At 47.4% G+C, this 27996-nt stretch overlaps 11 protein-coding genes across 11 annotated transcripts; 4 read left to right on the top strand and 7 right to left on the bottom strand.

Annotated features, from left to right (window-relative positions):
• Nucleotides 1-554: 554 nt before the first annotated feature.
• BGW36DRAFT_195651 (uncharacterized protein) lies at nt 555-1966 on the bottom strand. The gene is made up of 2 exons (XM_046209827.1): nt 1152-1966; nt 555-1083 (listed from the first exon to the last, which is right to left on the bottom strand). The coding sequence occupies exons 1-2, from the start codon at nt 1713-1715 to the stop codon at nt 658-660; spliced, it is 990 nt and encodes a 329-aa protein (XP_046070162.1). The 5' UTR covers nt 1716-1966; the 3' UTR covers nt 555-657.
• A 1595-nt stretch (nt 1967-3561) lies between these two features.
• On the top strand, nt 3562-4448 carry BGW36DRAFT_195665 (uncharacterized protein). Its single transcript, XM_046209828.1, has 5 exons — nt 3562-3809; nt 3871-3927; nt 3998-4013; nt 4070-4228; nt 4285-4448. Exons 1-5 carry the CDS (start codon nt 3663-3665, stop codon nt 4359-4361), a joined length of 456 nt encoding a protein of 151 aa, XP_046070163.1. The 5' UTR covers nt 3562-3662; the 3' UTR covers nt 4362-4448.
• Nucleotides 4449-4938: 490 nt separating this feature from the next.
• BGW36DRAFT_195719 (alpha-galactosidase/alpha-n-acetylgalactosaminidase) lies at nt 4939-6845 on the bottom strand. The gene is made up of 4 exons (XM_046209830.1): nt 6678-6845; nt 6306-6629; nt 5884-6253; nt 4939-5830 (listed from the first exon to the last, which is right to left on the bottom strand). The coding sequence occupies exons 1-4, from the start codon at nt 6777-6779 to the stop codon at nt 5169-5171; spliced, it is 1458 nt and encodes a 485-aa protein (XP_046070164.1). The 5' UTR covers nt 6780-6845; the 3' UTR covers nt 4939-5168.
• Nucleotides 6846-7283: 438 nt separating this feature from the next.
• On the bottom strand, nt 7284-9541 carry BGW36DRAFT_381957 (major facilitator superfamily domain-containing protein). Its single transcript, XM_046216477.1, has 3 exons — nt 8920-9541; nt 8470-8859; nt 7284-8415 (listed from the first exon to the last, which is right to left on the bottom strand). Exons 1-3 carry the CDS (start codon nt 9226-9228, stop codon nt 7408-7410), a joined length of 1707 nt encoding a protein of 568 aa, XP_046070165.1. The 5' UTR covers nt 9229-9541; the 3' UTR covers nt 7284-7407.
• A 236-nt stretch (nt 9542-9777) lies between these two features.
• BGW36DRAFT_381960 (uncharacterized protein) lies at nt 9778-11200 on the bottom strand. The gene is made up of 2 exons (XM_046216478.1): nt 10881-11200; nt 9778-10803 (listed from the first exon to the last, which is right to left on the bottom strand). The coding sequence occupies exons 1-2, from the start codon at nt 11125-11127 to the stop codon at nt 10202-10204; spliced, it is 849 nt and encodes a 282-aa protein (XP_046070166.1). The 5' UTR covers nt 11128-11200; the 3' UTR covers nt 9778-10201.
• Nucleotides 11201-11609: 409 nt separating this feature from the next.
• Nucleotides 11610-13622, top strand: BGW36DRAFT_195765 (uncharacterized protein). The gene has a single exon (XM_046209831.1). The coding sequence runs from the start codon at nt 12003-12005 to the stop codon at nt 13443-13445; it is 1443 nt and encodes a 480-aa protein (XP_046070167.1). The 5' UTR covers nt 11610-12002; the 3' UTR covers nt 13446-13622.
• Nucleotides 13623-14390: 768 nt separating this feature from the next.
• Nucleotides 14391-14870, bottom strand: BGW36DRAFT_360742 (uncharacterized protein; the record flags this gene model as incomplete). Its single annotated transcript, XM_046214208.1, has 1 exon — nt 14391-14870. The coding sequence occupies one exon, from the start codon at nt 14868-14870 to the stop codon at nt 14391-14393; it is 480 nt and encodes a 159-aa protein (XP_046070168.1).
• A 727-nt stretch (nt 14871-15597) lies between these two features.
• Nucleotides 15598-16791, top strand: BGW36DRAFT_195778 (putative DUF829 domain protein). The gene has a single exon (XM_046209832.1). The coding sequence runs from the start codon at nt 15832-15834 to the stop codon at nt 16681-16683; it is 852 nt and encodes a 283-aa protein (XP_046070169.1). The 5' UTR covers nt 15598-15831; the 3' UTR covers nt 16684-16791.
• Nucleotides 16792-16899: 108 nt separating this feature from the next.
• Nucleotides 16900-18779, bottom strand: BGW36DRAFT_360744 (putative magnesium ion transporter; the record flags this gene model as incomplete). The annotated part of the gene is made up of 3 exons (XM_046214209.1): nt 16900-17455; nt 17507-18135; nt 18189-18779. The coding sequence occupies 3 exons, from the start codon at nt 18777-18779 to the stop codon at nt 16900-16902; spliced, it is 1776 nt and encodes a 591-aa protein (XP_046070170.1).
• Nucleotides 18780-18926: 147 nt separating this feature from the next.
• On the bottom strand, nt 18927-21699 carry BGW36DRAFT_408695 (uncharacterized protein). The gene is made up of 3 exons (XM_046219085.1): nt 21170-21699; nt 19330-21112; nt 18927-19278 (listed from the first exon to the last, which is right to left on the bottom strand). The coding sequence occupies exons 1-3, from the start codon at nt 21377-21379 to the stop codon at nt 19247-19249; spliced, it is 2025 nt and encodes a 674-aa protein (XP_046070171.1). The 5' UTR covers nt 21380-21699; the 3' UTR covers nt 18927-19246.
• A 2258-nt stretch (nt 21700-23957) lies between these two features.
• On the top strand, nt 23958-27277 carry BGW36DRAFT_398359 (putative DNA repair protein RAD1; the record flags this gene model as incomplete). The annotated part of the gene is made up of 8 exons (XM_046218401.1): nt 23958-24002; nt 24065-24242; nt 24307-24394; nt 24443-24513; nt 24568-24619; nt 24674-25150; nt 25196-26282; nt 26336-27277. 8 exons carry the CDS (start codon nt 23958-23960, stop codon nt 27275-27277), a joined length of 2940 nt encoding a protein of 979 aa, XP_046070172.1.
• Nucleotides 27278-27996: the final 719 nt, after the last annotated feature.

Consider the following 27996-nt stretch of genomic DNA (forward strand, 5'->3'; position numbering starts at 1 on the left):
ATGATTACTCTAAACTAAATGCGGATAGTCTTTGAAATGGCACATGCCCCTGTAAATGTACCAAATCCGTAATATTAATATAATACTGGTATAAAAGTATACAAAGATTTCTGGAAGTGACGGCGCAAACTGATCAAACAATATCGCGGTTGTCGATTTGGCTATGTAAACTTCGTACATTTTTTCTTCCTATTGAGGGCCAGAGCATTCGTAAGACTCAGGAAGAATAGGTAGGCCTCAACGGTGCAAACCATTCCTGCTTGTCACTATGCTTCAGCCAATTTGGCACTCTTTCAGCGTGGGGGAGGACATCATGATGCTATTCTTTTATCGTTCAAGCCAATGTCGTACATACTTCCTAAGAGAATATTATCGAAGGAAACACACTTCAGTTATGGAGTACGGTATGAGGAGAGAGCTAGTTTTGCCATGCTTGAAATCAGCCTCATGAGACAGTCAGCCAAGATGATGCGGGGCTACGGCGGTAAAAGATGAAGTATCGTTGGATGAATTTAGGAGATTGGGCATCGATCCCGTAACCCAACTTTTATTCATAACTTCTGGAGACTTAGGTGCTATTGACAACTCAGCACATCACAAACCACAATTTATTTGATATTGCACTTGGAGAATTGACCCGAGACACACTTGGTTGATTTATTCGAGATCAGCCTCATCCTCCAACAATATCCTTATTGATTCTGAGCCAATGATGGCGTTGAGCAACTCTGTTCTAGCACAAAGTGAAGCGTAGTCTGGAAGAAATTCAGGATCACTGATCATCTTCTTAAGTAGCTTGGCCTCATCCATAGAATCAATCTTCTGGTTGAGGGTCTCTTCCAATTTCCAGTGCATGTTCGGTGGTTTTGGGTGCTTTTTGCAGTCAAGGCCACTTATCATCAACGCTTTCCACGCCGCGAGATCCTTAGGATTATTATCATCCACTAGGTGGATGACTGCACCAAGAGCGTGATTGATATCCTCGTCAGCCGGATGAGTGATTTTTTTACTCAGAGGGATGAACGGCGCGATGTGTTTTACTCTGTCTTCCAAGGCATTTACCAAAATTTGGGAAAATGGTAACTAGTATATAAAAAGTAAGCATAAGAATTAACACTTAGCGCCTAATTTATAATAGAAAAAGACCTTACCTTCTTCCCATTATGCTTTTTGGTTGCCAAATTGTGAATATGCCCGATTTCCTGCCTTGATGTACGGTTCTCCGGAGTGCCTAGTCTCATATATAGGTCGCTTTTGTCGTCACTCTCGCTCCAATTATAAGCGCCATCGAGCTTTGCTAGAAAGCATGCCACTCTCTGGTATGTTTTTTTCCATGTCTCGGCGGAGAATTCGCCCTCATTGTCTGGCTCGTGGTATCGATTAAAGAAGTCCTCGTACCACTGCCGGTGTCTCCTGTCTCGATCGATATCTCGATTCAGCCGACTTTCGAATGCTTTGACCTGCTCCTCAATTAACTTCATCCGATCTTCATACGCTCTCTTTCGAGCTTTCTCGTCTTCTTCTGCTCTCTCCCTATCCTTCCTCCTCTTTTCCGCCGCGTTGACACGTCTGTCCCATTCTTCATCACTTATAACGTCGATCTTCATAGCCGGCCTGCGAATTTCGGCCTCTCTTGCATCGGTCCTGGCCTGTGCAGCTTCACTAGCAGTCTGACCATTGATCCCGTTGAATTCGCCAAAACGCTCGGCAGACATATTGTTCAGTGTGTGTTCGTTACAGTTATTTCCAAAAACTTGATGATAGCAGTAGCTAGGCTGTTAGAGCTGAAATGAATAGAAGGGGGAGATATGCGGAGATAGAAAACTCTTAGCACAGTAGTTTCGCTATCTTTATATCTCTGACAGTCCCATCTACGCTGCTGGCAGGTGGGGGTTGAATGGGCTGTGCAGGTGGTACGTTGCACATAGGTGCTATGTGTCAATTCACGTCACACACAGACAGCCATAGTCGCTTACTTTCTAAGTCATATGATTTCTTCTGCTTTCAGTGCGATCTGCATAATAAATGAATATGTCACAGACTTCTTCCTGCTGTTGTGCAAGAAATAGAATTATGAGACGGTTTTAGCGCTGATGGTGATCCCGACACAAAGTTGACATATCATACATATGTTGCTTCTATGCGGTATAACACACCCAATAGAAAAATGGACAGGTCAAAAATCTGCATCCTGTTCCCCAAGTGGCTTGATGCCTCTTATATGCAAGAGCAAGTGCATTTGAGCCTGTGATAGTGGTATCTGACAAGTGTGTTGAAGCTTTTCAAAAAGGGGAACGCTGCAGTAATTGTAAGATGCAAAGGATAACTACAGATGAAATATTTGAATGCTTGTATTGATTGTTGTGGAAGAAAGGGACTGTCTAACTATAGAAACCATCATCTTCCACTGGTCCCTCAGCTTGAAATGTCGAAAATTATAAGACTTTGCCCTCTATGCAGCACAGATGAGTGAAAAGGTTGGGCCCCAATTTGTCTACAAGTTTAACTAGGGTGATGGAGTTGTAACTACTCATCAACAAAGTTACACAACAGAAACTCCACCCTCATTAGGGCGAGGGAATTTTTCGCCAGCATGCATATCTGTAGCCGATTCATAACCTAGCTTTACTCCTCGGGCAGATATTGATCACCCTTACGACTTATGAAGTACCAAGGAGGGGTCCGGTGACATGGAAAATAGAATGACTCTGCATGTAGGAAAGATTGTTTACTGCAGAAATACTGGATGGTTTCTACCATGGAGCTGAAAATCCTGGCCTCTCAAGGCCATGCTCTTCGCAGTAATGGCTTTCCCCCACCCCTACATCCCTATACTAATTGGGGCAGTACACTTACCACTGATAATTTTCAGCATTATCTGCTTGGGATAATCTGAGCTGAGATTGCGAGCTTTCCCAGTGTAGACATTTTGGAATTGGATATTTATGAGGGAAGCGTGGAGACCGGAAGCTGACCTGGAAAAAGCAACTCATTCCAAGCCGCAGTTTATTCCAATTTGGTACCAGCATTCCCCCATTCATAACCAATCCGTGGATATCCCTTCCGGTTTATTAGCTAGACTAAAGCTCGATCGGCGATCTCGATCGGAGATGTATATCGCCAAATCCCCAGAATACAGTCTAGAGTCAACCGGAGAACTGTGGAAGAATTTGCCATTTGCCATTCATATGTCTATTGGTCTATCACATGTGCGTTGTTTTGACTATATTGATTTTTGCATGTGGGGCTGCACTGGGGAACTTGATGGTGGATTGGTCAGATACTGTTTGACATGTCGAATTGCCAAGTGGAGATCGGACAACACAGGCATGCGCTTTTTATGCGGAAGAATGTAAGCCATATACGAACATCTAGATTCTTCATACAGGGAGAAAAATAAAATCCATATTTTTCTAAGCGGTGTGAACTCATCGTACGGCATATGCATATACTCTGCATTTAGAATGATGATGTTCTTTTATCCATTTTCTGTGCCCATTAATGTGACGTGGCTCTTTCTGAGGGTGTGGCATTTTTAACATTTGATCTGGAATATATAAGACAGAACCAACCCCTCAGTCGTTACGAATTGGACAGTTGATAGTATAAGGCTTCTAACCATCTTCAATTCTATTACCACTCATCCCTTACTATTTGATACAATGGGCTGGAAAAAACACCCTGAAAATCGTCGGGAACAGAGAGATGAACAGACTCGAGCATTCCTAAAAACGTTGTCCTCGGGCCAGCTGAACAATTTCAAGATAACGGCAGCCTGCCTTGAAGAAATATGCGAAAAGACTCCAGAGGTCAGCATAAATTTTAATGCATCTAATTTTCCCCATTTCACCCAGCTGACAGATCTACCAGGATGTTTATTATTCTGCAGAGGATATAAAATGGTTCATTGGCTTTTTCCTTTACGCGGTAGGTTATTAGGATCTCCGTTCAGCAGAGCTTTAAATTGTAAATACTGACTAACATGGTTCATTTGTAGGATAGAAACTTTGACGGTGAGGGATGATAGTACACTCCTATGGAAGAAGCTACGCTTATAACATATAATTAGGGAGTGTTTCACTGTCGGAATTGACGAAAACGTTGGAGTCACTTGAAGATAAGGACAGTGCTAAGAAGGATGCTAAGAAGGCTAAGGAGGATGCTAAGGAGCTAATGGATTTCTTTAATACGCTGGATATTTCTGGAGACGCAAAGCTTAGTTTGGCTGGTGAGTACATTCGCGGGTTAACATCTTTGGTTATATGACCCTAATCAGACGGCTAGAGTGGATAATCATCGGCTTTTTTGGAGAGGACCGCAAGGACAATTACAGGGGTGCTATCAGGGTTGAACTTGAATAATTCCGTGTGCGCTTAGAAGACTAAATATCATGCATATTCGGTTACTTCTGTCGTACATGTCCTCTCCATCCTCTAACTCATGAGGTAATCCCATATTAGACAAAATCATGGAAAACTTCGTGGAGAAGTTTAGCAGATAATCAAATGAGACTTGAAATCCCGTTTTGAGCGGTCTAGTGACAGGGTGTCTGGAGGATAATCAAAAACAATGAATACCGCACAGAATCCTTCCTTGCCGCCATACTATTATTGTAAGACCACATCAAACCAACTTCTCTTATCTCTAAAGGGACTCTGCATCCGAGGCTGACTCTGATGGCGAGATATTGGACTGCGTGTACGATCATTGATGCCTGAAGCTGCAAAGCATCTATGGCATGTGATTTGACGGTTACATTATGTTCTATATAAGCGGGTTTGGGGGTTAATCACCAGAGAGTGATTAATGTTGGTCTTTTTAGCCTTGTTGCTTAGGGTTATCCCCCAAAGCCCCAGCTTCCACCGTGGTGAAGCTGCTCTTTTCGTGCTGACAGGTTCCCTGTGCGAGATGGGTCAAGATGATATTATAGTAGGCATATGAGCGTATTTTTAGTGTAGTAATAATACAGCTCAAGTAGGACATTGTTACGTTTAGTGTTATACCATTCAAACTGAGAACAAGACAGTCGATAACACAGTAACCTTGTAGGAATTAGTGGTCGGTTTGGAATCGAATCTCTATTATCTCGAACGTTCAAGGCAATTTCGGACGCGACTATACCCCGTACGACGTAGCAAGCCGTTAGTATGATTCTTTCTCACATCTAATTACAGCTCATTCTTCTTCGACGACTGTGCGCGCAGACGTAGCAGCGCGACTCCATGAGCCGCCACTCGCGCAGTAACCGTACCCCGCGGCTGCACACTGGCAACCTTGGACCCCATCAACCACCTATCCCCAACCACTGGAGGCTGCGAATAAACTCGCGGAGCGCCTCCCCGCGCAGTCGCATTGAATCGACTCCCCGCAGGAACCGCCGTCCCGTTGATAATCGCATTCGCAGTCTCATTATCCATGCGATTCGCCCACACATCATACACATCCCACGCCTGCTGCACCTGGCTTGCCGTGCCGGCCACACCGCTCTCCCAGAAAATGTCCTCCAGCGTCGCGTTCATCTCGCGCGCCTGTGTCCCGCCGTTGAGAAGCACGACTACTTGATCTCCGCCCATTAGATTGCCGCTGAACAGCTGGATCTCCCCATACCCGTTGGCGTCCACGTCCGCGACGGGGTGTCGCCAGATGCGACTGACGCTGGATCCCATGGGGTCCTGCGATATGGCGAGCACGGCCGGGTTCTGCAGAATCGACAGCGTCTGCGCGTCGATTTTCGTCATGACATTGGTCATCAGCAGTGGCGATTTGAAGGCAGCCCAGAGACTGAAATGGGCTATTGACTCTTGGTCTGAAAGACCCCCGTTACCGACCTCTAACAACATAATTAGATTCATCCATATCCAAATATGGCGGGTAGCGTCATACGCAGCATGTCCAGGTCATTCCACGCCCCCGGGAAGGCCTTGGAGACGTAATACACCGCCTTATTGAGGACATTCAACACCGAGCACCTGAACCCAGGCGTCTTGCAATCGAGCCCGTCGAGCTCCGCGCATGGACAGTTTGCGTCATCCCGATCCCAGGTATTCAGCAGGTCGCCCGAGGTGCGCCACGAGTTGGCGATGGTAGAGGCGAAATTCCATGGCCCATCGCTTCCCCAGTTACACATGGAGTAGAGAATCGGTCGCCCCGTTTTATTGAGCGCCTGGCCCATGGCGTTGTATCGATCGTACGACAGCTTCGGTGTGCCTTCTTCGCCTTGGTTGTAGCAATTGTCGTATTTCAAGTAGTCGATCTGACAAATCAGCATGGCTATGTCTTTCTTTCGGTCAGAAAAGGAGAAATACCTCCCAACTAGCCCACAACTCTGCATCCTTTTCCTCATACCCCAATGACCCTGAATACCGCGCACACGTCAAGGTCCCGGCACTCGAGTAAATTCCAACCTTCAAGCCCAACGCATGTATTTTACTCGCCAGTCCATCAATCCCACTCGGGAATTTCGTCGCATTAGCGATCAAATACCCCGACGAATTGCGACCCGCAGACCAGCAGTCGTCCAGTACAATGTACTCGTAGCCGAGGTCCTTGAAGCCTAGGTCGACGATGCGCTGAGCGGCGTTGAGAATGACCGTTTCGTTGAGCGAGCATGCGAATGAATTCCATGTGTTCTGGTTCAGGGTAAGAGAAATAATTATATACAGCGGAAGTCGACATACCCATCCTAGTTGAGGAGTCACAGCGAGACCGTTATCCAGCGCCACAACACCGGTTAGGGTTACCAGCCTTGCAAGGAGGGTAGAAGCAGACACTGCTCTCATTGTCCCAATCGCTATTTAAATGCTCAGAAATAGCAGGCTATAAAATAATCCTGTAGTTAAATAAACTCTATCCCTCCTTTAAAGATTTCAGCCCGTGGCGTGAGCCCGGTATTTATACCTCCTTACGTACCAATGCGAATGCGGAGACATGTCGAGTGGAGCACCAAAATGCGGGGGACAAAGCCAAAATAAAGGCTTAAAGGCTTAGCTGTCCACAAAAAAAAGGATCGACAATGTTTGTCTCAATTCACGCCTGATTTGCCTGCTCTTTGAAATCACGAGCGTATAATATCAGCATCAATGCTTGAGTAGGCACACTGGTCGATGGATGAGTGTTAGGTTGGTTTGGGTGAGGGGATTATAGGGGTGTTTTGATTTTGTAGTTCGTTTAATAATTGTTTACATGTAGTTACTTGCCCCATATTTCTAGTACTTGGGTTTAGAAATTATCCGCCAATCAGATGGGGTTTCTCAAGTTATCGTGTACAGTGTGACCATAGTGAAGTCATGTTTAAAATTGTATTGATAATTAGCCTACTCCGATTAATTATCTACATGTAATACTGTAATACTCTAGCATTAATCGTGAAAAATTAAACTTTTAGTCCTCCAGATGTAGGCGAACATATTAACCAGCAGCATAAGGGCTCATCTTGCGCAGTTTCTCGCCATACTTCCACAAGAGCACCGGCGCCGGAAACCCAATACCTATCGAAATAAAGGCCATGAGACTATTCCCCCAGCCATAATTCAGAGCTTTGAACATGTACGGCGCGAAAAGCGGAAACCCAAACCCCGCCAACGACCGCAACACAACCGCCGATGCCAGCGCGCTGGCTGCATAACGCGTATATGCATCAACCAGATACACCTGGATACACTGAAACGACATAATCGCGGCAACACAGAATATAGCAGCCCCGATATTTGGCGCAATCCAGTGGACTTTGTACTGCGCAGTCCAAGCGTAGATGAACAAGCCGGTTGGGATCAAAGCCGCGCCAACGAATAGAAGAGGAGTTCGAAATTCTGGCCGTCCAACGCCGTTGTTTTGTTTGGTGAGCCTTTGATAGATTCGGTCGTTTAGGCGTGCGCTGATTTGCGATCCAAGGAAGAAGCCTAGCCCGAGAGATATGTAGTTTAATCCTCCGATTCCGACTGATTCGTTGTAGTAGTCGGGGCTGTTCCAGAGGGTAGGGAAGGATGCCAGCATCAGATACATAAGCCCGTAGATGTAGCCCATGAATACCGATAGAACCTGCACAATCGGCTGCGTAGCTAATAGTATGAATGGTCGGCGCAATGAGACGCTGAGGGTTTTCAAGAGCGAACGATTGGGGTCTTCAAACTCAGTATGCCAGGTGGGATCATTTGTCTCTTTGCGCAGCTTCTTGGCTTTTCGTAGCAGAAGTGTGGGCGTATACGTTTCTTGTAATGCGAAAAGTCCGACTATTTGAATGAGCCCATCGGCAATCGAGGTGGCATAGAAAATCCATCTCCATGTTGTATTCTCAGAAATAAAACCACCAGCAATTGGCCCAATAGCAGGTCCCAAAAGAGGCGCCAAACTGTAAATAGCCATTGCTCGCCCACGTTCATGGGCTTGAAAGCAGTCACTCATGACACCACCTCCGATCTGCAGTGCTTGTTAGATAAGACCAAATCCGAATCAAGTATTGTTGAAACATACCGCCAGAGGGGCACTACCGCCTAGACCAGATAAGAAACGAAAGGCAATCATCTGTCCCTTGGTCTGACACACGCCACATGCGATGTTGAAAACTAAATATATCAAATTCGCTAACTGTAAAACAATAGCCCGGCCGTAAATCTCAGAAAGAGGCCCGAGAAAGAGAGGCCCGATGGCATATGCAAGGACAAAAATCGATAAAGTCATCTCGAGTTCAATTTCATTATGAATTTTCAGGTCCTTGGCGATCGAGCCAAGGGCAGGGGCAAGCATGGACGAAGACACTGGCGATATCAACGTGTAGCATGACACAACAAATACAGCTGACCATCGCTTCTTCATTGACCAATTCTTTGGATTTTCGGGGTCATTGGCACCTTTCCACCTAACCTATGGAAATGTTAGGAAATGGAGATTAAAAACAACTACCTCGGCCGCCTCGCCACTGACCAATTTAGGATCTCTCTCAGAACGCTGAGATCTAGCCGTCCGAGCCTTTTGTAGTTCAACAGCCTGACTGCCACTCTCGAGGTCGCCTTTGCTGCTGGGTTCGTCTTGGTTGGTGTAAGCGGGAACAACACCGTCTAAATTGTCGCCGTCTTCATCGCCATCCTCGCCGTTCGACGTGACATAAAAAGCAGACTGGTTGTCAATGTGAGGCGCCGAGTAAGCTGTAGTGACGGACTGAGAAGCTTCCAACCTCTGCGATCGATGAGACTGCTTCGATGTGGCGGTATTGGTCTTCTCAAGATCAGCCATTACGCCAGGCGAGATCCAGGTGAGCACGTTGACGAGAAGTTGTTGAACATCAACAAAAGACTGGAAATTTAAACGGAGAGAAACGGTATCTTTAAAAGAAGAAGAAATTGGAAAATGCAATAGCAGGCGAGTCGGCGCTCGGAATAGAGCGTTTCAGATAACCATTGCGCTTGGTGATTGATCGGCATTCCTATACTTGGACTGGAGTGCATAAACCACGGAATGGCCGCTGACTCTCTACAGAGAACTAACTCCGCTAATTCCGGTGACCGAGCTGGCCAATGATACTGTTTTTATTAGAAGGCGAATCCTGATAAAGCAGAAAAGCCCACGTAGTAATTATTTTTTACGTGTAGATTCTTGCAGCAGCGGAGAAGGTTTGCCATCTCATTGGCCGAGCTGTCCGGGAAGTCGGCACGCAGGTCACGTGGCCAGTTTCATTCTCCACACGCGGAGTCGGACTGCCTTTTTGAGCCTAGCTCTTTCCGACATGCTGCCAGCGAATCTGATGAAAATATATAGTATCGCCGATGCCTACTCCTAGATTACGACTGCAACGCGGCGTAAGATGACTTCACCTGTGTGCCGTGCAATCCTAAAAGCATCCGCTTACTCTCGCTCGGCACAGAACTTCCGAGACAACAGTTGATCGAAATATCGCCGGTCAAGGAAGTCACAAAGGTCGATGTCGCGCATTTGAATTGTTGAATCTTCGAAGCTGGTTGATACTGCTGTCGATGAGACGTTTGATCAAATATTATTAACTCGTATATTACTAATAATCAACAAAGAATGGAAAGTCGGTCTATTTACAGATGCAGGGTATATCATACCGTATGCGATGATACTCGCGACTAAATCGACGTCAAAAATTGAAATGCCTCCGCCAGCCCCAATTAGGATTTTCGCTTTTCTATTCTCTTCACTTTGATTATTGCTCATTCTCGTCCACTCGTTGTCAATAACCACGCTTTTATTGCCTAGAAGTGTCCGCCAATTCATGACGCTCTGGCCCAGACCCTGTCAGTTCGGATGGAGGCTGGCTCGTTGGTGCTTCTGACAACTCGGGAGGTACGCCTCTGGGTTTGTAATATTCCGAATACGTATTTTGACTGACCGGCTCATAGCTCTGTGGTGGAGCTTGGCCAGCTACAACACCATCTGCCATATTCTTACCTGCGCTGCGTCGTCTCCAGAGGAGTGCCCCAGCTGCGACGAGGGCAATTGCACCGACTGCAATACCGACACCAATCCCAGCTTTAGCGCCCGCGCTTAATCCGCTACTTGAGGCAGTCGGAGAAGACGATGCACCTGTTTTTGTTGGAAGGGACGTTGTGGTTGCAGCCGTGTTGATGGCACTGGTTCGGTGAGTATGCGTGGCGGTTGTTGTAGCAGAAGACATGGTCGATGTGATCGATGTGGTAGTATTAGTAAGGGTGATGTTGTGGGTTAACGCCCGCGGCGAAGTCTCCCCTTCGATGAAGATGTTGAAGAAGAAGGTTGACGAGGCAGTAAGGTTCATACTTCCCAGATCGATAATCCAGGTGTAGTGACCATCTAGGTTGGTGACATTATCTGAGACAAGCAATCATAAGTTATGTAATGCAAGGAAAAGATAAATAAGAACTACTTCTCAAAATCACTAGACATACCGAATACATAGACAAACTCGTCTAAGTCTTTGTCTGCTAAATAATGAACCAATCGCACTGAAACGAAATCATTGGGTCCGACCCATTCGATATCGATCGGGTCTCCAACTGTGTAGACCGGGTTTGGAATGGTCGACTGGTCAGACGGCGGGTTCACGAAGGAAAATGTATCCAGTTGCAGACTGAACGACCATAGCAGAGCCCAAATCAGGAGCCAGAAGCCCGGAATGGGTGTCCGAGCCAGCATGACTTATCGCAGTGGCAGTACTGCTAGACGCTGGATTTAGGTCTCAGACAGTTAGGGAAGGGGTTGTTATTTAAACGGACAGGCAGGAAGGGCACAAAATGGGGTACGGGAGGACTAGGGTTATTATTACACTCCATTTGCTAGCACTAAGCATCCAATCAATGAATTATTGCACCATAATCTTCACAGGGCATGGTCCACTAAATCCTGAGCAGTAGGGATAGGCAGGCTAAGAAAAGACTTGCTAGATCAGATTGTTCAGCCTCCCTAGAATGAAATTATAGTGGGTCTATAATACCCGATGGGCCAATGATTCGGCGCAAGATAACCCCGGAGAGAACTAAGCATAAACTTAAACGCGGATTTAAGCCAGTTTCAGACTTCGTCCCCCATTTTTCGCTGTCACCGTTTCGAGGCTTAGCCATAGCGCCTCACCCTGCGCCTATCATCATGTGCACTATTATTTGCTGTGACTGTTTCGCGAGTCAGCCATACTCGAGAGTTATTTTTACTATCTGACTAGCTGCCCATGCTTGATAGTTAGTGTGAGGATTATTATTTGCGCAGGGAAAGTTCCGTCACTCATTAATCATCCGAGACCACGTGCACATAACACTATACCGTTTTGGTATTAGTGTACGAAGCGATTTCAGGCCCCGCCAAGACTCAACCAAAACAAACAAATCAATCAATCAATCAATCATCGTCAATGATAATCACGATGCCCTCAGGTTCACCACATTGAGTGTCTAGAAAACTGGTCCGCTGGAGAATAAGAAGAAATAGTATTATTGCGAGCTCGAATTTTTCGATGGCCGCGCACCTACCCCAAAGAAGGCCAGATATCGTCCTTTGAAGGATCATGAATCTTAGATATGCTATTTTCCCGACTACTCAGCTCTACCCCTCGACATCTTCTCAACATCGGCCTGGCATTTTTCCTTCTTCTGCTGATTCTATTATTTGTCAATTCTTTTCACAGCAAAGACCTCCGAGAAAGCTTGATCCAGCCGCTGCATTTGGTTTCAAATCTCCCTAGCCAGAAACCAACCCAACTCCAGTCTCAACCAACACCTGATCGTCGTTGCAATGCGATCCCTAGTTCTCCAGATGTCGCAGTCATCATCAAGACAGGCGCGAACTTGATCTACGAGAAACTCCCTATTCAACTCCTTACGGGTTTACAATGTGCCAATGACCCCCTCATTTTCTCCGACCTCGCCCAGACGCTCGGCCCGTACCGCGTGTATGATGTCCTTGAAGATGTATCCGAAGATATAAAACAAAGCTCTGATTTTGACTACTATCGTCAACTGCAAGAATTCCAGAGATTCGGCCAAGACTTACGGTTGCTACACGACAGAGCGCCAGCATGGAAATTGGATCGGTACAAGTTTATACACATGCTGAAGAAGAGCTGGAATCTGCGGCCTGGCCATGATTGGTATATATTTCTTGAAGGCGATACTTATATTCTGTGGGCCAATGCGATGCTGTGGTTGCAGCAATTCGATCCACAAACGCCGTACTATTTCGGGCAGCAGTCCTATTATAAAAACGAACCCTTTGCTCACGGAGGAAGCGGGATCATAATATCCCGAGGAGCTATGGAAAAGGTTCTTGGTGATGACCCAGAATTTTCACCACGATATGACAAATTAGCTAAAGAAGAGGTATACGGGGATTATGTCCTCATGAAGGCCCTTCAGGAAAAAGGAGTGACATTATCTCCATACAAGCCCATACTCCAAGGAGAACGGTTAAGCACACTACGTTTTGGCCCTGGCCGTCACAAGGATGAAAGATACTGGTGCCAGCCACTAGTTTCTCTGCATCATGTAACTCCTTCTGATGTGGAAGCTCTCTGGCAGCTTGAGCAACAGCAGCAAGATCTGACACGACCAATCCTCTTTTCTGACGTCTACAACCATTTTATGGCTCCCCAGCTACCCCATGACAGTGAAGACCGCGAAGACTGGTACAACTTTTCTGAAGATGCGGTTTTCAAACCGCCTGGTGAAAAACCCGGGCGTCCAATACCGGAATCTGAGATGACTCCTGTCCAGGAGCAGGCTTACCAATCTTATGAACAATGCGCGGCTGGGTGTGCTGAATACCACCGGTGTATGCAGTATTCATACGAGTTCTTGACGCAGCAATGCTCTTACTCCTTCTCGTACCGCCTTGGTGAAAGACGCCCACCTACTTCTGATGGAACGCGGTACAAGTCCGGATGGTTGATGACAAAGATTAACAGAGATATCCAAGAAAACAAATGCAGTTCATTGGAGTGGAAGGGATTCCATAGCGATATGTGATACGATGAAACGTGATACATTTTTACATTTAATAGCAGAGACTGTGATCGCAGAGCTCCAAAGAATTCATTTCCAACTTCCAATACGAAGTGAAGATCTCTGATCACCAATTGTACAAACAATAATCACTTCTTTATAGCAAGTGACGAAAGTGATACTTCAGTTACAACAAAGGGGTTTATTGGCAATTCGACTTTGAATATGATAATGAATCACGCAACTGATATTTCAAAGTAGCACTATTTTAAGCATTTTGAGTTCTTTCATCATGTTCCACTATCGTGGCGCCGTCCTACTCGTACCTATGTTCGACAGAACATTGCTATGCATGCTATGTGCTCTCTCCATCGTCCATGAGGACGGGACTGCCTGTGGAAAAGAGCGCCTCCATAGACTCAAATGATCTATTTGCCGTCTCAGGGGTAGAAAATGTAGATAATTGGAACACACACAAGACTTCGAAGAAGAGGAAATATGTACGACTCTTCGGCAAGTCCACCAGGCCAGATTCTAGCGCGGACAGTTATGCGGGCCTAGTGAAAATGGATTGAAGGCGAATTTGCTATCATGACTGTGTCTTGACTGTTTTTTCATACCGGTCAGCCAGCGTTCAGGCACAAAGTCTTCCGGAGAATTGAAATTGCGAGCTGGTCTATAGCTTGCCTACGGAGGAACAGACACCACGGTATTTGCTGGTAAAGACTGGCCAGCAACAGTCGCTCCCCATCTGGCACTAACTGGCGCATGGCGTCTGGTATCGTTGGACAGAGCCTCATGCCTTCACCCAGCACTGCATTTAGATACGGTAAACTTTTCAATGCTGGGCCAGTAATCCCCTCTTCTGATGGAAATGTTGCTCTCAACTCATGCACGAGAGTGTTGAGTTTATCTAGATTCCGAAGGAGATAATTGATAACCCCTTCAAGAATAGTTGTTATAGACTCGTTATCTGTAGCAACAATCATCATGGCATTGACCTCCATCTCCTCCTAGCTCATAGACATTATAGAACCCTTGCCAGCTGTCAGAATGATGGATACGAAATCCGGTGGGCTGACATCGTTGGCGAACTTTTTGGTCCGTGGCTTTCCACATTTCCATCACATCCTTCAGAGCAGATGACGGAGTAATTGCCATCAAGAAGGAGTAGATAAGCAGACAAAGCTTGGTGGCACCAACGACTATGGCTGTTTTGAACTGGCCCACGGTCTGTATCCATAGGTGATAGGTGAGACCATCGAGACATCCAAACGACGACCCCCAGGTGAGATCGCCGATAATGGCAAATGCAACGTAGTTGATCCATTCAACAACATCAAGTGTTGTTGAAGTTTTCGCACCTTGCGAGTTCTCCTCTTCAACACGTCCATTGATTTTGTCTATTAATTTATCGATATAGGCGTGTATTATGGGCTCTTGCTCCATTATGTACTTTTCAGAGAACCCAGGAGGTAAGATCTTGCGAAATCGTGCATGTTCTGTCTCTGTTCAGGCGATCAGATTTGCTCTCAATTAATGGCCTTCACAGGCTCTGCGAGGACATGAACTTCTTGACACTTTGTCAACAAAACCCAAACGGGTCGTGGGAGGTCAGGAACTCAAAAGAGGAAACATCATACGCAGTGCTTATGCTAACGTGCGCTGCATATTTGGATTCGGTCGAAAGTCTCTTGGCAGAATTCGACAGGCGATAGAAAAAGGGTTGCTTATTTCTCACAACGGATACATCGGCTGGTTGTGAATATCTGTGAATAGGAAAGTCACCTACGAATCCAAAGTTCTCTCGCGGGCATATGTCCTGGCCGCACTTAAGAATGCAGCCGACTTTCTGAGTGAAGACAAAATAAGCCAATTGCCTATGAAGACCGCCAATACTATCAAGGTCGATCTTCCAGAACTCCCCTCGTCAAATGCGGCAGTGCTGAACGGGATGGGTCATGGTGAATGAACAGGAAGGTTGCCAGCAGTTAGCTACGTACTCGAGTGTGGGCTAGTGTATGAAAACTTACACCTAAAATAGAAGTCGACAACACAAATGTGAAGTCTAACCAATTTGATAGAAAGTTGCAAGTTTAGCCGACACTAGTTTTGAACGACACCACACTAAAACTCGATATGTGCAGAATATTGTTTGCTTTTATGAATAATACAAAGAATATCTATAAAGCACAGCAGCTCTCAAGATGAGTGAAACCATTCAACTACAATGTTACGTTCACATGTCATTGAGGGGCGGCCTGAATAGACCTGGCAGTAATCAACACCACCATCCCGCCAGTGTGAAACATTTAACCCACTTAACTTGCCTCTACTCACCCCATGGGATGGCAACTCTCAACACCTTGCACAACAACTCTGTAGCTAGCCGTGTCCATCGTCAAGCCAAATGTCAGCCCTCAAAGGCCTCACGGGCCTCGGATCCAGGGCCTCACTGTACACTCCCGACCCATCATCCTTCGTCCCCGGCCAATTGATAATCATCTGCAGCTGGGCTGATGCGGCACGCCAACACATTGCCAGATACCTAGACCTACACAAGAGCATAGCCCCTGGAGCCCAAGTCCTCCTTATTCAAACTGCTGCTCTTCACTTGGTCAGCCCGTATTCACGACAACAGGCTTCTCTTAAACCTGTTGTTCGATTTATCCTTGACCATCTAGAAGCAGCAACAGAGCGACAGACAGAATCGAAAACCAAGGAGCTCAAAATTCTGCTGCACTCCTTCTCAAATGGAGGAGGGCTAACGGCCACCCAGCTATTTTTTCTTCTCCGCGAAGCCACCAACGCACCTCTTACCCTTGTTGGGATTATCATGGACAGTTCCCCTGACGGCGGGACATATAGACAGACACACAACGCAATAGTCGTGGGCCAGCCACGCTCCAAGCTGCAGAAGATTGGGATTTCGCTGCTCGCTCACGCGGTGCTGATACCCATCTGGATATCGTACGCGGTGGGACGGGACGAGAATTCGCAGACGTTGATGCGGCGGGTATTTCTGGACCAGGACTTAGTGGGCACGACGAATATATGCTACTTCTATTCAAAGACAGACCAGATGACGAATTGGAGAGATGTTCGTACGCATGCGGACGAGGCGAGAAGGATGGGGTGGGCTGTGGATGAACTTGAGTTCCATGGAAGCTCGCATTGTGCTCATATAGGCGTAGACAAGGAGCGGTATACTGCTGCTGTAAGAAAGATGTGGGATGGAATGACACGGCGATCGAAAATATGATACTGTTTATTAAGTGATGAGGTCTAATTCTATGTACAGGTAATTGAACAGGGTCAATTAGCCCAAGGGCTAGGCGGTTGGATATGACTTAGTTTACATAATGAGAAGAGACGGTGTATGAACAGCCAAAACAAAGGCACCGTATCCATGATACTTCTCTGAATAGTTGCCAACGCTAAATATCCTCACGCACAATGCTGTTTGTTGATACTGGCGTCACGTTTTTAGAGTTTCTGCGTCAGGCTTTCCCACAGCCCGTTCCTGATTGCTAGTCTTATTCTCCGCAGATTGCTGGCGAACCGACCGCATGGTTGCCGCACGGCGAGCTGCTTCAGCTGGAAGAGGTGGTTTTGCAGATGTAGAATTGACAGCTTCTCTGAACCTCTTCATCCGGTCTGATCGCCCTTCCCCCGGGAGGCCAGCCAGCATGGGCTCTATTGCATCAGAGCGCCAGTTGCCACGACTGCCAGGCATCAAGCCACGGTTCCCAAGCGGACCCATACTCGCAGAATCCATGCCTTCTCCCCACATTCTTACTCGCTGCAGTTTGCGTAGCTTTGACATGCCGTACAAACTGACAACAATCGTGAACAAGAAACAAGTCGCAGACACCGCCCCAAAGCCGAGGTCAGATTCTTCAATGAAATTCTTCAGGTTCATGCCATACAGGGCCGACACGAGAGTGCCTGCGGCGAGTCCCAAGGTTCCAATACTAAACTTCAAATCCAAGAGCATCAGAGAATTGCGATTGGCATCGAGAATTGCCTTGACTCTATTCGATCATGTTAGCTGGGTTTGAAAAGAGTAAGGAGAGTGAACATACACTTCCTCAGTGTTGCGAATGGCAGTGACCAAGTTTCCACTAGCTTGGACAATTTCGTCGCACACCTTATGGTAGGATTCAAGCAACATTTCTACCTCCTGATGATCCGTTTCATCTCGAAATTCTCCTTTATCCCGTTCGCTTAGATACATTGCCGCAAGATCGTCGTCGGCTTCCAATATATCGTCAATGGCGTCCCGCACAAGGCGAGCCTTTTGTTCGAAGCTACCCAGCTTTTTCGAATATACGAGAAGATGTCTCAATTTGTCGCGATCAATGTCCTCCTCCAAAGCCCTCAAGACTCGTACCACCGGTTCGCGAACACCTTCAAATTCACTTTCCAACGCACTCGTCACGCTTATCAAAACGGCTTCTAGCGCACGAAGTTCGTACGGTAAAGCCCCGGCCCCTGGGCTCTGCTTCTGTCTTAATTTCCCTTCCAAGTCATACATAAACACCGACTGGGTATATGAGCTAGTCGAACCGTAGGCGTCAAAGACAAGAACGTGATCAGATTTGATTAAAACGCGTAGATGTAGAAGTGAAATGAGGATTGCACTTGGCCGCACAAGTATGTGAGGAAGAACCGAAGAGTCGATTTTCCGCAAGTCGCGCGTTAAAAGGCCATACTGCACCAGACAAGTCAGCACAAATACCCCTAGATTTACTTAGGTAGACCGACCTTGGCAATGAGTTCGCTCTTGCGAAACTCGCCATTCACCAGCGTGACATTGCCATTTTCGTCAAACTCAGTACAACGTAACCGAGGTTCGTTTAGCGACTTCGAAGCAAGTGTTCGCCCCAAATTGAAGAGATTCCCTTCTGCGCCTTCATCGGTGAAGGTTGTCACTTGCGGCGAGTTTAACATGCTCCATTTCAAGTATTCCCTCCTAGCTAGCCATAGGCGATACCACCATTTCCGACTCTCCGTTGAAACGTATCGGGAAGTAGCAGAAGAAGGAGTGGGAGTATTTTTGAAAGACTTGGTCAACAATGGCGTTGTCGAAGGGCGTATATGCGACGAAGCCTGAGGGTTGGAGCGTTTCATGCCATTTCGGGGCGAAAACAAAGAGGCCTCGAGTTGTGCCTTGCATGGAGCAGGATGCAAATTGGTCCAGATGGAGTTTCTCAGTTTGTGAAGATCCCATCGCCTGTCACTTGCGACGCTTGCCTTGTTGTATGTTGTTGTCGGGTTTGTTGTGAAAAAGAGGACCAAATCGGACTGGGACCTCAGAAACCGGAGTAGGTTGACTGAGGGGGGCCTCGGCTTCATTGAAGACGCAGCCAGCATCTTCCAGCTTGCCCACAGAGCAACTCTGCGAAGGAAAACTGATGGGCTTCACTTGCAGCTTGACCAGGGCTGTTTTTTGTTGTTGCCGATAACATCAGGCCAAAGCAAATCGCGCATTTTGTCACAGCCGATAAGCGGAATAACGTAACGCCGGCGATTGGGCCAATGCCGTCACATCTAAAATTACCACATCTGCACATATTGTTATGATGATACAATCGAATGTAGTCCAAATGATTGTTCGGTCGTTAGATTTCTACGCTAGCAGCGCGGTTCTATCTAACATGATTGTATGTCCATGTTTGCCATCAACGCATACAGCGCGACTACGTACGGTATAGTTAAGCATAGATATGCGCCGAAATTCCCAAACGCCGATAATGAGTGGCTTAACTACCTTTGCTGCTGGCGGTGATTCGAAAATAGGTATATATATACGAACATCTGCATTACCATTCATCATCGTCCTCCTTTTCGTCATCTATTCATCAATTAGCAAATAGTCAATAGAGAAGCCCACCATGATACATACCGCTGCCGCTGACTTTCTGTTTCCGTTTCGCTAATGCGCCTTGTATTGCATCCGCCAGACCACCGGCAGGCGCAGCACTTGGTGCTGCAGAAGCATCACTGGCCCCCCCTGGAACCATAGCGGCACTTCGATCACGTTTTTCAGTATCCCCGACTTTTCGCAATCCTCCACCACCTGTACCACCAGATGCACGAATGGCCGCAAGCAGGCCGTCGCGCCCATCGCCACCCCCTGATGGTAGAGAAGGTGGAGCTGGCCCTCCTGGCGGCGGCGGCGGAGGGGGAGGACCTGATCCGCCTGGAGGGGGAGGAGGGGGAGGCGGAACACCGGTAGACGGTGGAGGAGGTGGTGGTGGTGGTGGTGGTGGTGGAGGAACACCAGCAGTAGGTGGAGGAGGAGGGGGAGGTGGTGGTGGTACTGCTGAGCGAGGGGGCGGAGGAGGTGCTGATGGCGCGCCTGTAGACGGTGGAGGGAATGGTGGAGGGAATGGTGGAGGCACCGCACCAGAAGGCGGCGGAGGACGTGAATTCGTTGGAGGCAGAGGCGGAGGAGAAATAGGAACTCTTGCTGGAGGCGGTGGAGGAACAGGAGCTGCTGCTCCATGCGGATTTCTGAGCTGCGGACTGGCGTCGCGAGGCGGCGGTGGTGGAGGAGCATGGGCTGGGCTGCGACTTGGTGGTGCTGGCGGAGCGGAAACTTTGCGGTCGCCGTGGAATGGAGGGGCAACACCATGAGCCCTAGGAGGAGGTGACGGGGCCTGGTTGTCCTCTAAAGGAGTCTTTGGTGGTCGTGGAGGTGGAGGTGGTCCAGGTGTTACATTAGATGAGGCACGGGGTCGACCAGGGGCAGTCACTGGCTGGGCAAATCTGCCTGCATCGGCAATTGGCGGTGGTGCTCGAAACCTAGGCCTTGGTGGTGAGGGTTCTCGGGGAGGTGCTGGAGCCGGAGCTTCAGGCTCTTGGGGGGCTGGAGATGCATCTGCTCGTCGGCGCGACGGAGGAGGCGGGGGAGGGCCACGCCGACCACCACTACCGCCAGTATTTTGAGGACTGATTGTCTGAGGAACGATTGTCTGAGGAACGATTCCAGCTCCCTTCAGGGGTGGAGGTGCTGTTGGTGGGGGTGGCGGAGGTTGCTTTGCTCTTCTTTGGTCTTCAGACGAGGCTGCCGCTCCATCAGCACTGTCGGCTTGTTGCTGAATGTAGGATTTAATAAAGTCTTCATTGTCCTTAATCTGGTCATCAGTAATCCCCATCCCTCGTAATTCTGCTAGTACTCCCTGAATCGCCGGGTCTGTAAGATCCAATGACGACGAGCGGGGTGTTGGTGTTGGGGCTAGCACTGGGGCTGGTGATGGCGATGGCTGTTTGGGAGCTATCATGGGCGGTGGTGCAGCTGGTGCAGCTGGTGCGACTGGTGCGACTGGTGCGACTGGTGCGACTGGTGCGACTGGTGCGACTGGTGCGGGCATTGGGGCGGGCATTGGGGCAGATGAGCCTCGACCCAAGAGGCTGCCGAAAAGTGAACGGCCTGATTTTCCATTTGATACCGGAGCTGGTCCTTGTCCCCGAGTCGATGAAAAGGGTGTCGCTTTGGTTTCTTTGCTGGCATGTTTCTCACGCTCATGCATCTTCTTCAGGAAAGTCTTTGCCTCTTTTTCATCGGCAAAGGATAGGGCAGCGGGACACTGTTCAAGCTCGAATGTGTGGAAGAAGACACGATCCTGATTGTAATGAAACCCATCATAGACTTCCTGATCCCAGATCACTCCACGGCTCGCAGGCTGCTAACGTCAGTTCTCTTACGCTTTTTAGCCACCGAGCTATTCGCAAATACGTACCGAGACATCAACGAGTTTCAGCCAAAAAGTGTGGCCGACTAGGTCGTTAGCAAGAACGGCAGCGCCCTGGAGCCCTGTATACGTCCATCTCTGGGTGTTCGGGTGAGCAACGTAGAGTCGCGCGACACCAACAGCAAGAATCTTGTTGCCCGGCTTAGGAACCGTTCTCTTCACCGTGTCCTTATCTGCATCCGACAAAATCGACGGCATGGTGGAAGCGCAGGGGGGTCAGTGGAAACGGGTGGCTGTGATAGGGTTGATGGAGGACGTTCGCAGGCTGTCACTTAAGAACTATCTCGATGATACATTGCCGTTGGCGGGTATGACGCAGGAGCTGGAGCCGACAAGCGTGTAGGTACAGAGTGTAAATGGTCGTCAGCCAAGGCAATGCTAAGCGATCTCGGATCGCAGACTGTACAATAGCGGCGGAGGAGATGGAGGCCAGGGCGAGGTCCAGGGCGATGAAGTGGAATGAAGGTGTCACTGGCAGGCAGAAGCACTCACCCACTCTGGGCCTAGCGGGGTGCCTGAGCCACAGCCCGCACAAACACAGCCTTTTAGAAGCCACATCCTATTGTTTGATATCCTGCTGACAACCGACTTGATTTTATATGATATCTCCCCTAGGCACGACAGCGCGTGCAGCGACAAGCACAACTTTTAAGCTGAGGCAAGCTTGAACCTCTCACAAGACTACGACTTATACCGGTTCCCTTAGATCGCCACACAGCAAAGGCTGAGTATCCTAAGAAGCGCGCTGTTAGTCAGTGGCGGGATACAGGGATCTCGCCATCTATCAGAAGGAGTCTGAATTGACGTAGTATACGAGATCAGGTAGCGTGCGAAACGAGGTGGCATACGTAATGCTCTAGTCTGAGAGCGTAAATATATTTATTTGAAAGACAAGTATGAGATAGCGCTAAAATAGTTGGCTCTCTCACAGCCTGGTTCAGAGCTTGGTTAACGCTGTGACAACGGCCTCTGCTGCACCTTGTACACGTTTCACAACCTCCCTCACCTTGCGGATATCTCTGAGACATGGCCTCCTGTTGCGACGTCTGGTTCGAAAAAGACAGCCAATTGAAATCCATCATTAGCTTCGAATTTCTCTATAATTGTGGAATCCCAGCATCGAATTGCAACTACACATTCGCCTTCATGTCTCATGCCGGTGTTTTTCTAAAGCAGGCTGTGTTAGAGTGTATCTTCATACCTCACACATCTCTCTCGGTCGCCACTACGTGTTTTATCTGAACCATCTCCATCACACCGCGCTGCGTACTTCTCAACGTCTGCTATCACAATAAGTTCTAGCGGAAAGAATGCATTACCAATTTCTCCGGACTACAAGTGGATCGATGGTGCAGAATGTCTCGAAAGGTACGGAGTAGGGGGCTATCACCCAGTCATGATCGGGGACACACTTCACGGCCGATAACTCATCGTGGTCAAACTTGGATATGGAGGCTGATCGGCCACCTGACCTGCTCGAGACACGCAATTTGACCGTTATGTTGCGGTGAAAATTGGAATCCCAGGTTCACTCCTAGAGGAGACGCATATTCTTCGAGCACTAGCGTCGAACTCTATATCCAACTTACCCTCTACGCTGAGAAGGATGAATTTGTCTGTGGCCCGCAATTTGATCACAATTCCGCTCGACGAATTTGAGGCAAAGGTCCGAACGGCACCCATCCATGCTACACCATGGCTGTTGTCACGCAAGGTAATCTCCGAGAGGCGTCCTTGTCTACTCTTTTCCTCTCAAGGTCCTACGAGCTTTGACTGCCGGGCTGACACTCGCTATCGCATACCTACATTCTTGTGACTACGTTCATGGAGGTTAGTTGCCACACTCTGTTATAGTATCCTTGGTCCTAGCAGTATGTATAAGATATTCATCTTCGCAATGTTCTTGTCAAAAGTCCGTCAGCTTTTGACAAGCTTTCAATTGAGCAGCTACGAAAAGACTATGGCGACCCGGAGACCGTGCCGATTACCCAACGCGATGGACGTCCTCTTCCTATCAATATTCCTACTGATGCGGGTTTGCAGATACCCTTGTTTAAACAGGCCGAGAACTTTACGTTACTTGATCAAAAATCATGCTTGGCAACTTCGGTGAGGCTTTCTCTCCATCGACAACTCGTCGCCTCGGAGAAGACTGTCACACGCCTTTGGCGTTCTGCCCTCCAGAAGCATATTTTGAGCCAAAACTAGCACTTTCGTTCGCGTCAGATATTTGGTGTCTTGATCGTGCCGTCTAGGATTCTAGGGTCTCCTTGGTAGGCAGGCAGAATAATATTAGATATATCCATCCTCTACCACGTTCCTTCACGAAAACAAGAATGACTGAATGAAAATGCGTCAAGGGCACTATGAACCACTTACCAGGCCATTTATGTATCTTACATACATCAATTATCTTTCGTTAACCTGAGTTTTCCTTTTCTCTTTCTTGTTCCATCATGTAATTAAGTACCACTGGTACATGTGGTTAGTATTTACTGATAATGATGTCATCCTGAAGCTTATCAAACTAGGGCACAACCCTATATAGCAGCCTACAACAATGGCAATGAATACCCCATTACCCTTACTGTTACTAATGTCGTCAGTATTGCTACGGATGTTTCCGTCACTGATCTTGTAAATATTCTCTTTAGTGCCCGCTTCTGAGCTACATCTCCCACGAAGCCCAACACGACGACAATTCACCTCAGCACGTGACGATCCGTCATTTCCCCGACTATGCGCCGCATCCCAGAACGCGTCAGAGACCGTCCCCATGTCTCAACGTTCGAGTGCCCCTGTGAAACTTTCGTTACCCTTGGTGAGTATGGAAGGCTTGTGATAATACATCATGACAGTTCTCTGATTTCTTTTGTTCATTAGCAATACCAACAAGACCTTTTCAACGAGCTCCGAGGTGACGATGAGCTTGTTATTCTCGCCCGAGGCCTCGGGCTTCTGCGCCTCGTGACGAATCTACTTCATACCTACGATGCGGCAGGAAACAATTTAGTACTTATTGTGGGAGCTGATGACCGAGAAAATGAGTGGATCGGCGAAGGTACTTACTTCCTCGAAGAAGCTACTTTCGTTACCCTAGAATTCATTACTGATGCTCTGCGAAGCGCTTGCCGAGCACTATGCAATCAGCAAGTCGCCGCTGGCGCGTGGATTGAAAGTGATAAACACCGATAGAGCCAGTGTACCTATAAGGTGTGTAATGCTTCAAAGTGGGATATTGGCAACCGCTGACCATGTTAGAGCCAAGATATATGCGCAAGGCGGTATATTGAGCGTGACATCACGTATACTTGTTGTGGACTTATTATCAAGTAGGAATTATATCCAGCTGATCTATAAATTAGGGTTGCTGATGACATGATCAGAACTGCTTGATCCAGAAAAGATCACCGGTATTATTTTGCTGCACGCAGAGAGGCAAGATAAACACCATAAAACTCGGTGGTAGAATGAGTATTAACAAAATTATAGGGTCGTAGCGACAGCTTTAGAAGCGTTTATAATTCGCGTCTATCGTCAATTTAATAAAAGTGGCTTCCTGAAAGCGTTTTCTGATACCCCTGAACCCTTCACTACTGGTTTCGCGCCTTTGTCGAACATGATGCGAAATCTCTTTTTGCGAAAACCTTCACTCTGGCCGAGATTTCATGTCACTGTCGCGGAATCTCTAGAAGGTCGACGTAAAGCGGAAGTGATAGAACTTGAAGTTCCAATGAGCGACAAAATGAGAGAGATTCAGAATGCCGTTCTTGAGTGTGTTGAAACGAGCATTTCTGAACTGAAAAAGGCCAATTCTGGCTTAGACATGGAAGATTGGACGTTGGATAGTGCTCTGCATAAAAACTTCGATGTATCGATACGAAGACAATTGGAGCCTATATGGCATCGTGTTAGCTTCAGGACTCGGCAAATTGCAAGTGACTTGACAGTTTTGAGAGCCATACTACAGTAAGAACCACTATTCTTTCTGATGGATCCCTCTAACCTCTATAGGTCTCTTTTAACATACGATGCTGTATCTTTACTGAAATACTTGGACACTATTGTCGCAGCGCATGCCGCTCCTCCAGGTTCAACACGACATAACTTCTCTCCATGGCTTTTTCTAGATGCCGCACATGTATTGTTCGAAACAGCAAAATCACGCGTATATAGAGGCAAGATAACTGGTGGTGATACCATGTCCTCTTCGACATCTTTTTCAGCGGCTCTACAACCCGTGTTAGAAGAACAACCAAAGTGGAATGTTCTTGCAGACATCTTGCAAGAAATTGAACAAGACGCGTACCTTAACCCTGTGACGCGTGACGACTCAAATAGTACCGTCTTAATCATGTGCAGTGATCAACAAACATGCAGACAACTTCGAAGCTTCTTAGAATTAATGTATGTGAGACCTAGCCGCGAAGCTAATAACGACGAAAATGATGCGAATGAAAACAATCTTTCCGAAGGGGCTTCGGCTGAAGTGATGATGCGAAGGAAGCTCAGAGAATACCTGAATTGGAAGCAAAACTTTAGTCGTGTTAGAGAAAACCTGTATTCTCCAAAACAAAACTCAAGTGACACGTCCAGGGGTACTTCAACAGCTACAGGAAGAGCTCCTCCAAATAAACGACGCCGTGTAAGAGGTGGTGGTGCCGGTTCCGCTACAGCTGGTCGAACACCGAACAGTAGTGTACAGGCTGATGCTGAGGCACCTATTCAAGTATCTGAACTGCTAGGTGACCTCCAACCAAAAGGCGTTGAAGAGGCCTTGAAGGAAGATATTGTCGTTGACGATCTGGAGGACATGGAAGACTATTATGAACTTTACGATATGAATGATCTAGTCATGATCCACCCTTACGATGGTGACATGGATGAACGAATTTTGGAAGAAGCTCGTCCACGGTATATCATTATGTACGAGCCAGATTCTGCATTCATTCGCCGTGTAGAGGTATACCGCAGTTCTCATACTGACCGCAACGTGCGAGTATATTTTATGTATTATGGGGGTTCAGTCGAGGAGCAGCGTTACTTAAGTGCAGTCCGGAGGGAAAAGGATGCATTTACAAAGCTGATCAAAGAAAAGAGCGTAAGTGTTTCGAGTAGAATACAGTCCGCTTTATATTAATGGGGACTCAACAGGGCATGGCTCTCACTCTTAGCCATGACAAAAGCCTCGAGGATCCCGAGGAACAATTCTTGAGAACCGTCAACACCCGAATCGCTGGTGGTGGTAGACTCGCAGCAACGTCAGCTCCACCTACTGTTGTGGTTGATGTTCGCGAATTCCGAAGTGCCCTGCCGTCATTACTACATGGACGTAGCATTGTTGTCGTCCCTTGTCAATTGACAGTTGGTGATTATGTCTTAACCCCTGATATTTGTGTTGAGCGAAAGTCAGTTCGCGATTTGATTAGCTCTCTAAAAAACGGGCGTCTCTATAATCAAGCAGAAACCATGCTACAGCACTACAAAACCCCGCTTCTTTTGATCGAGTTCGACCAAAACAAGTCCTTCACATTCGACGCTTTTGCTTCATCCTCGATTCCTAGCACAGGCTTCCTTTCTGATTATGCTTTCACATCGCCCGGTAACCCTGCCGCAGCAGCAAATACGTCCTTAGTTAATCCATCTAGCCCCAAGTCCGCACAACACATGCTTGTTCTTCTAACCCTTGCTTTCCCACGGCTTAAAATCATTTGGTCCTCTTCGCCATATCAAACAGCCGAGATTTTCGCCGAGTTGAAAAAGAACAATCCTGAGCCTGACCCCATCCGAGCTGTGCAAATCGGACTTGATGTTGACATTACTGCGTCGTCAAACTCTGGTGATGTTATGGCCGCTGCTGGTATAGAGCATCGAACTTTCAACCAGCTTCCGCAGGACATGCTCCGCTCTATACCTGGGGTAAATCCTGCAGTCCTCGATTGCCTAATCCTAGAAACAGAAAACATTCACCAACTCGCAAACATGGATGTAGAGGACTTAAACCCGCTGGTTGGGAGAGAAACAGGTCGGAAAATAGTCAGGTTTTTCAGGAAAAATGTTTTTGAAAATGGAGAGGCTGAAGGCTCGTCAGTTTGAAGTCCAGAGCACTGAAGGTAGTCATACGGTTTGGCGATTTCTATGCTACATATATGTAGGTATAGCAACTTATACTACATGGAATGCTTCCACGAAATACGGGTCAACCCATGTTGGAGTAAACTTGGCGGAAGAAGTATGTGCATAGCCATTTCCTATTGATATGCTATCTATGAATCCTAACAAATTCGATCTCCACATAAACATCGTATCACAAGAAGATCAAAGACGGGGAAGTAGCAACAAGGAGGCGCGAACAATGCGGTAGTTGCACTCGACCTCGGCATCATAATGGGAATCACTGATAAGAATCAAACATGCTCGCAAAATGAATGCATCAAATGAATAGGCAGAAGGACAAAGTCAAGACCAAAGTAGCTAACCCTTGGCCATGTCGCAATCGTTTCTTCCCCCCGGTAGTCTAATAGGTTGCGCGTAACTTTTGAGTAGGTCGCCAGTTAACATATGCTTTAATAACTGACAGTATGGCCAGGTCGTTGAATCATACAGGTGAATGTATCCTCGATCACACCATCATAACCTGCGTGAGGAGCAACTTATGGTCTCTTGAGAAACCCCGACAAAGTTGGCAGGTTGAGGCTGTTGCCTCTTTCGAACCAGGTCAAAGAATGGTGTTGTGGACGAAACATCACGTGTACACTTTCAGGCGAGATTTCTCTCATATTGAAGCAGAACTGTCTCATAAGAAAGGGATTCAA

This window comes from Talaromyces proteolyticus (assembly GCF_021365285.1).
Source record: "Talaromyces proteolyticus strain PMI_201 chromosome Unknown BGW36scaffold_8, whole genome shotgun sequence".
Taxonomy (NCBI): domain Eukaryota; kingdom Fungi; phylum Ascomycota; class Eurotiomycetes; order Eurotiales; family Trichocomaceae; genus Talaromyces; species Talaromyces proteolyticus.

What these genes read in the sequence shown, in the direction of transcription:
- BGW36DRAFT_195651 (XM_046209827.1), bottom strand. Translation starts at nt 1,715, where the DNA reads ATGTCTGCCGAGCGTTTTGGCGAATTCAACGGGATCAATGGTCAGACT. An exon ending in AAAAGCATAATGGGAAGAAG is followed by an intron (nt 1,084 to 1,151) that starts GTAAGGTCTTTT and finishes TTTATATACTAG; the next exon opens with TTACCATTTTCCCAAATTTT.
- BGW36DRAFT_195665 (XM_046209828.1), top strand. Translation starts at nt 3,663, where the DNA reads ATGGGCTGGAAAAAACACCCTGAAAATCGTCGGGAACAGAGAGATGAA. An exon ending in TATGCGAAAAGACTCCAGAG is followed by an intron (nt 3,810 to 3,870) that starts GTCAGCATAAAT and finishes CAGATCTACCAG; the next exon opens with GATGTTTATTATTCTGCAGA. An exon ending in CGCAAAGCTTAGTTTGGCTG is followed by an intron (nt 4,229 to 4,284) that starts GTGAGTACATTC and finishes TCAGACGGCTAG; the next exon opens with AGTGGATAATCATCGGCTTT.
- BGW36DRAFT_195719 (XM_046209830.1), bottom strand. Translation starts at nt 6,779, where the DNA reads ATGAGAGCAGTGTCTGCTTCTACCCTCCTTGCAAGGCTGGTAACCCTA. An exon ending in AGTTGTGGGCTAGTTGGGAG is followed by an intron (nt 6,254 to 6,305) that starts GTATTTCTCCTT and finishes CTGATTTGTCAG; the next exon opens with ATCGACTACTTGAAATACGA. An exon ending in GAATGACCTGGACATGCTGC is followed by an intron (nt 5,831 to 5,883) that starts GTATGACGCTAC and finishes TTATGTTGTTAG; the next exon opens with AGGTCGGTAACGGGGGTCTT.
- BGW36DRAFT_381957 (XM_046216477.1), bottom strand. Translation starts at nt 9,228, where the DNA reads ATGGCTGATCTTGAGAAGACCAATACCGCCACATCGAAGCAGTCTCAT. An exon ending in CTGAGAGAGATCCTAAATTG is followed by an intron (nt 8,860 to 8,919) that starts GTCAGTGGCGAG and finishes ACATTTCCATAG; the next exon opens with GTTAGGTGGAAAGGTGCCAA. An exon ending in GCGGTAGTGCCCCTCTGGCG is followed by an intron (nt 8,416 to 8,469) that starts GTATGTTTCAAC and finishes CAAGCACTGCAG; the next exon opens with ATCGGAGGTGGTGTCATGAG.
- BGW36DRAFT_381960 (XM_046216478.1), bottom strand. Translation starts at nt 11,127, where the DNA reads ATGCTGGCTCGGACACCCATTCCGGGCTTCTGGCTCCTGATTTGGGCT. An exon ending in CGAGTTTGTCTATGTATTCG is followed by an intron (nt 10,804 to 10,880) that starts GTATGTCTAGTG and finishes TGCTTGTCTCAG; the next exon opens with ATAATGTCACCAACCTAGAT.
- BGW36DRAFT_195765 (XM_046209831.1), top strand. Translation starts at nt 12,003, where the DNA reads ATGCTATTTTCCCGACTACTCAGCTCTACCCCTCGACATCTTCTCAAC.
- BGW36DRAFT_195778 (XM_046209832.1), top strand. Translation starts at nt 15,832, where the DNA reads ATGTCAGCCCTCAAAGGCCTCACGGGCCTCGGATCCAGGGCCTCACTG.
- BGW36DRAFT_408695 (XM_046219085.1), bottom strand. Translation starts at nt 21,379, where the DNA reads ATGCCGTCGATTTTGTCGGATGCAGATAAGGACACGGTGAAGAGAACG. An exon ending in TGAAACTCGTTGATGTCTCG is followed by an intron (nt 21,113 to 21,169) that starts GTACGTATTTGC and finishes TGACGTTAGCAG; the next exon opens with CCTGCGAGCCGTGGAGTGAT. An exon ending in ACAGAAAGTCAGCGGCAGCG is followed by an intron (nt 19,279 to 19,329) that starts GTATGTATCATG and finishes ATTGATGAATAG; the next exon opens with ATGACGAAAAGGAGGACGAT.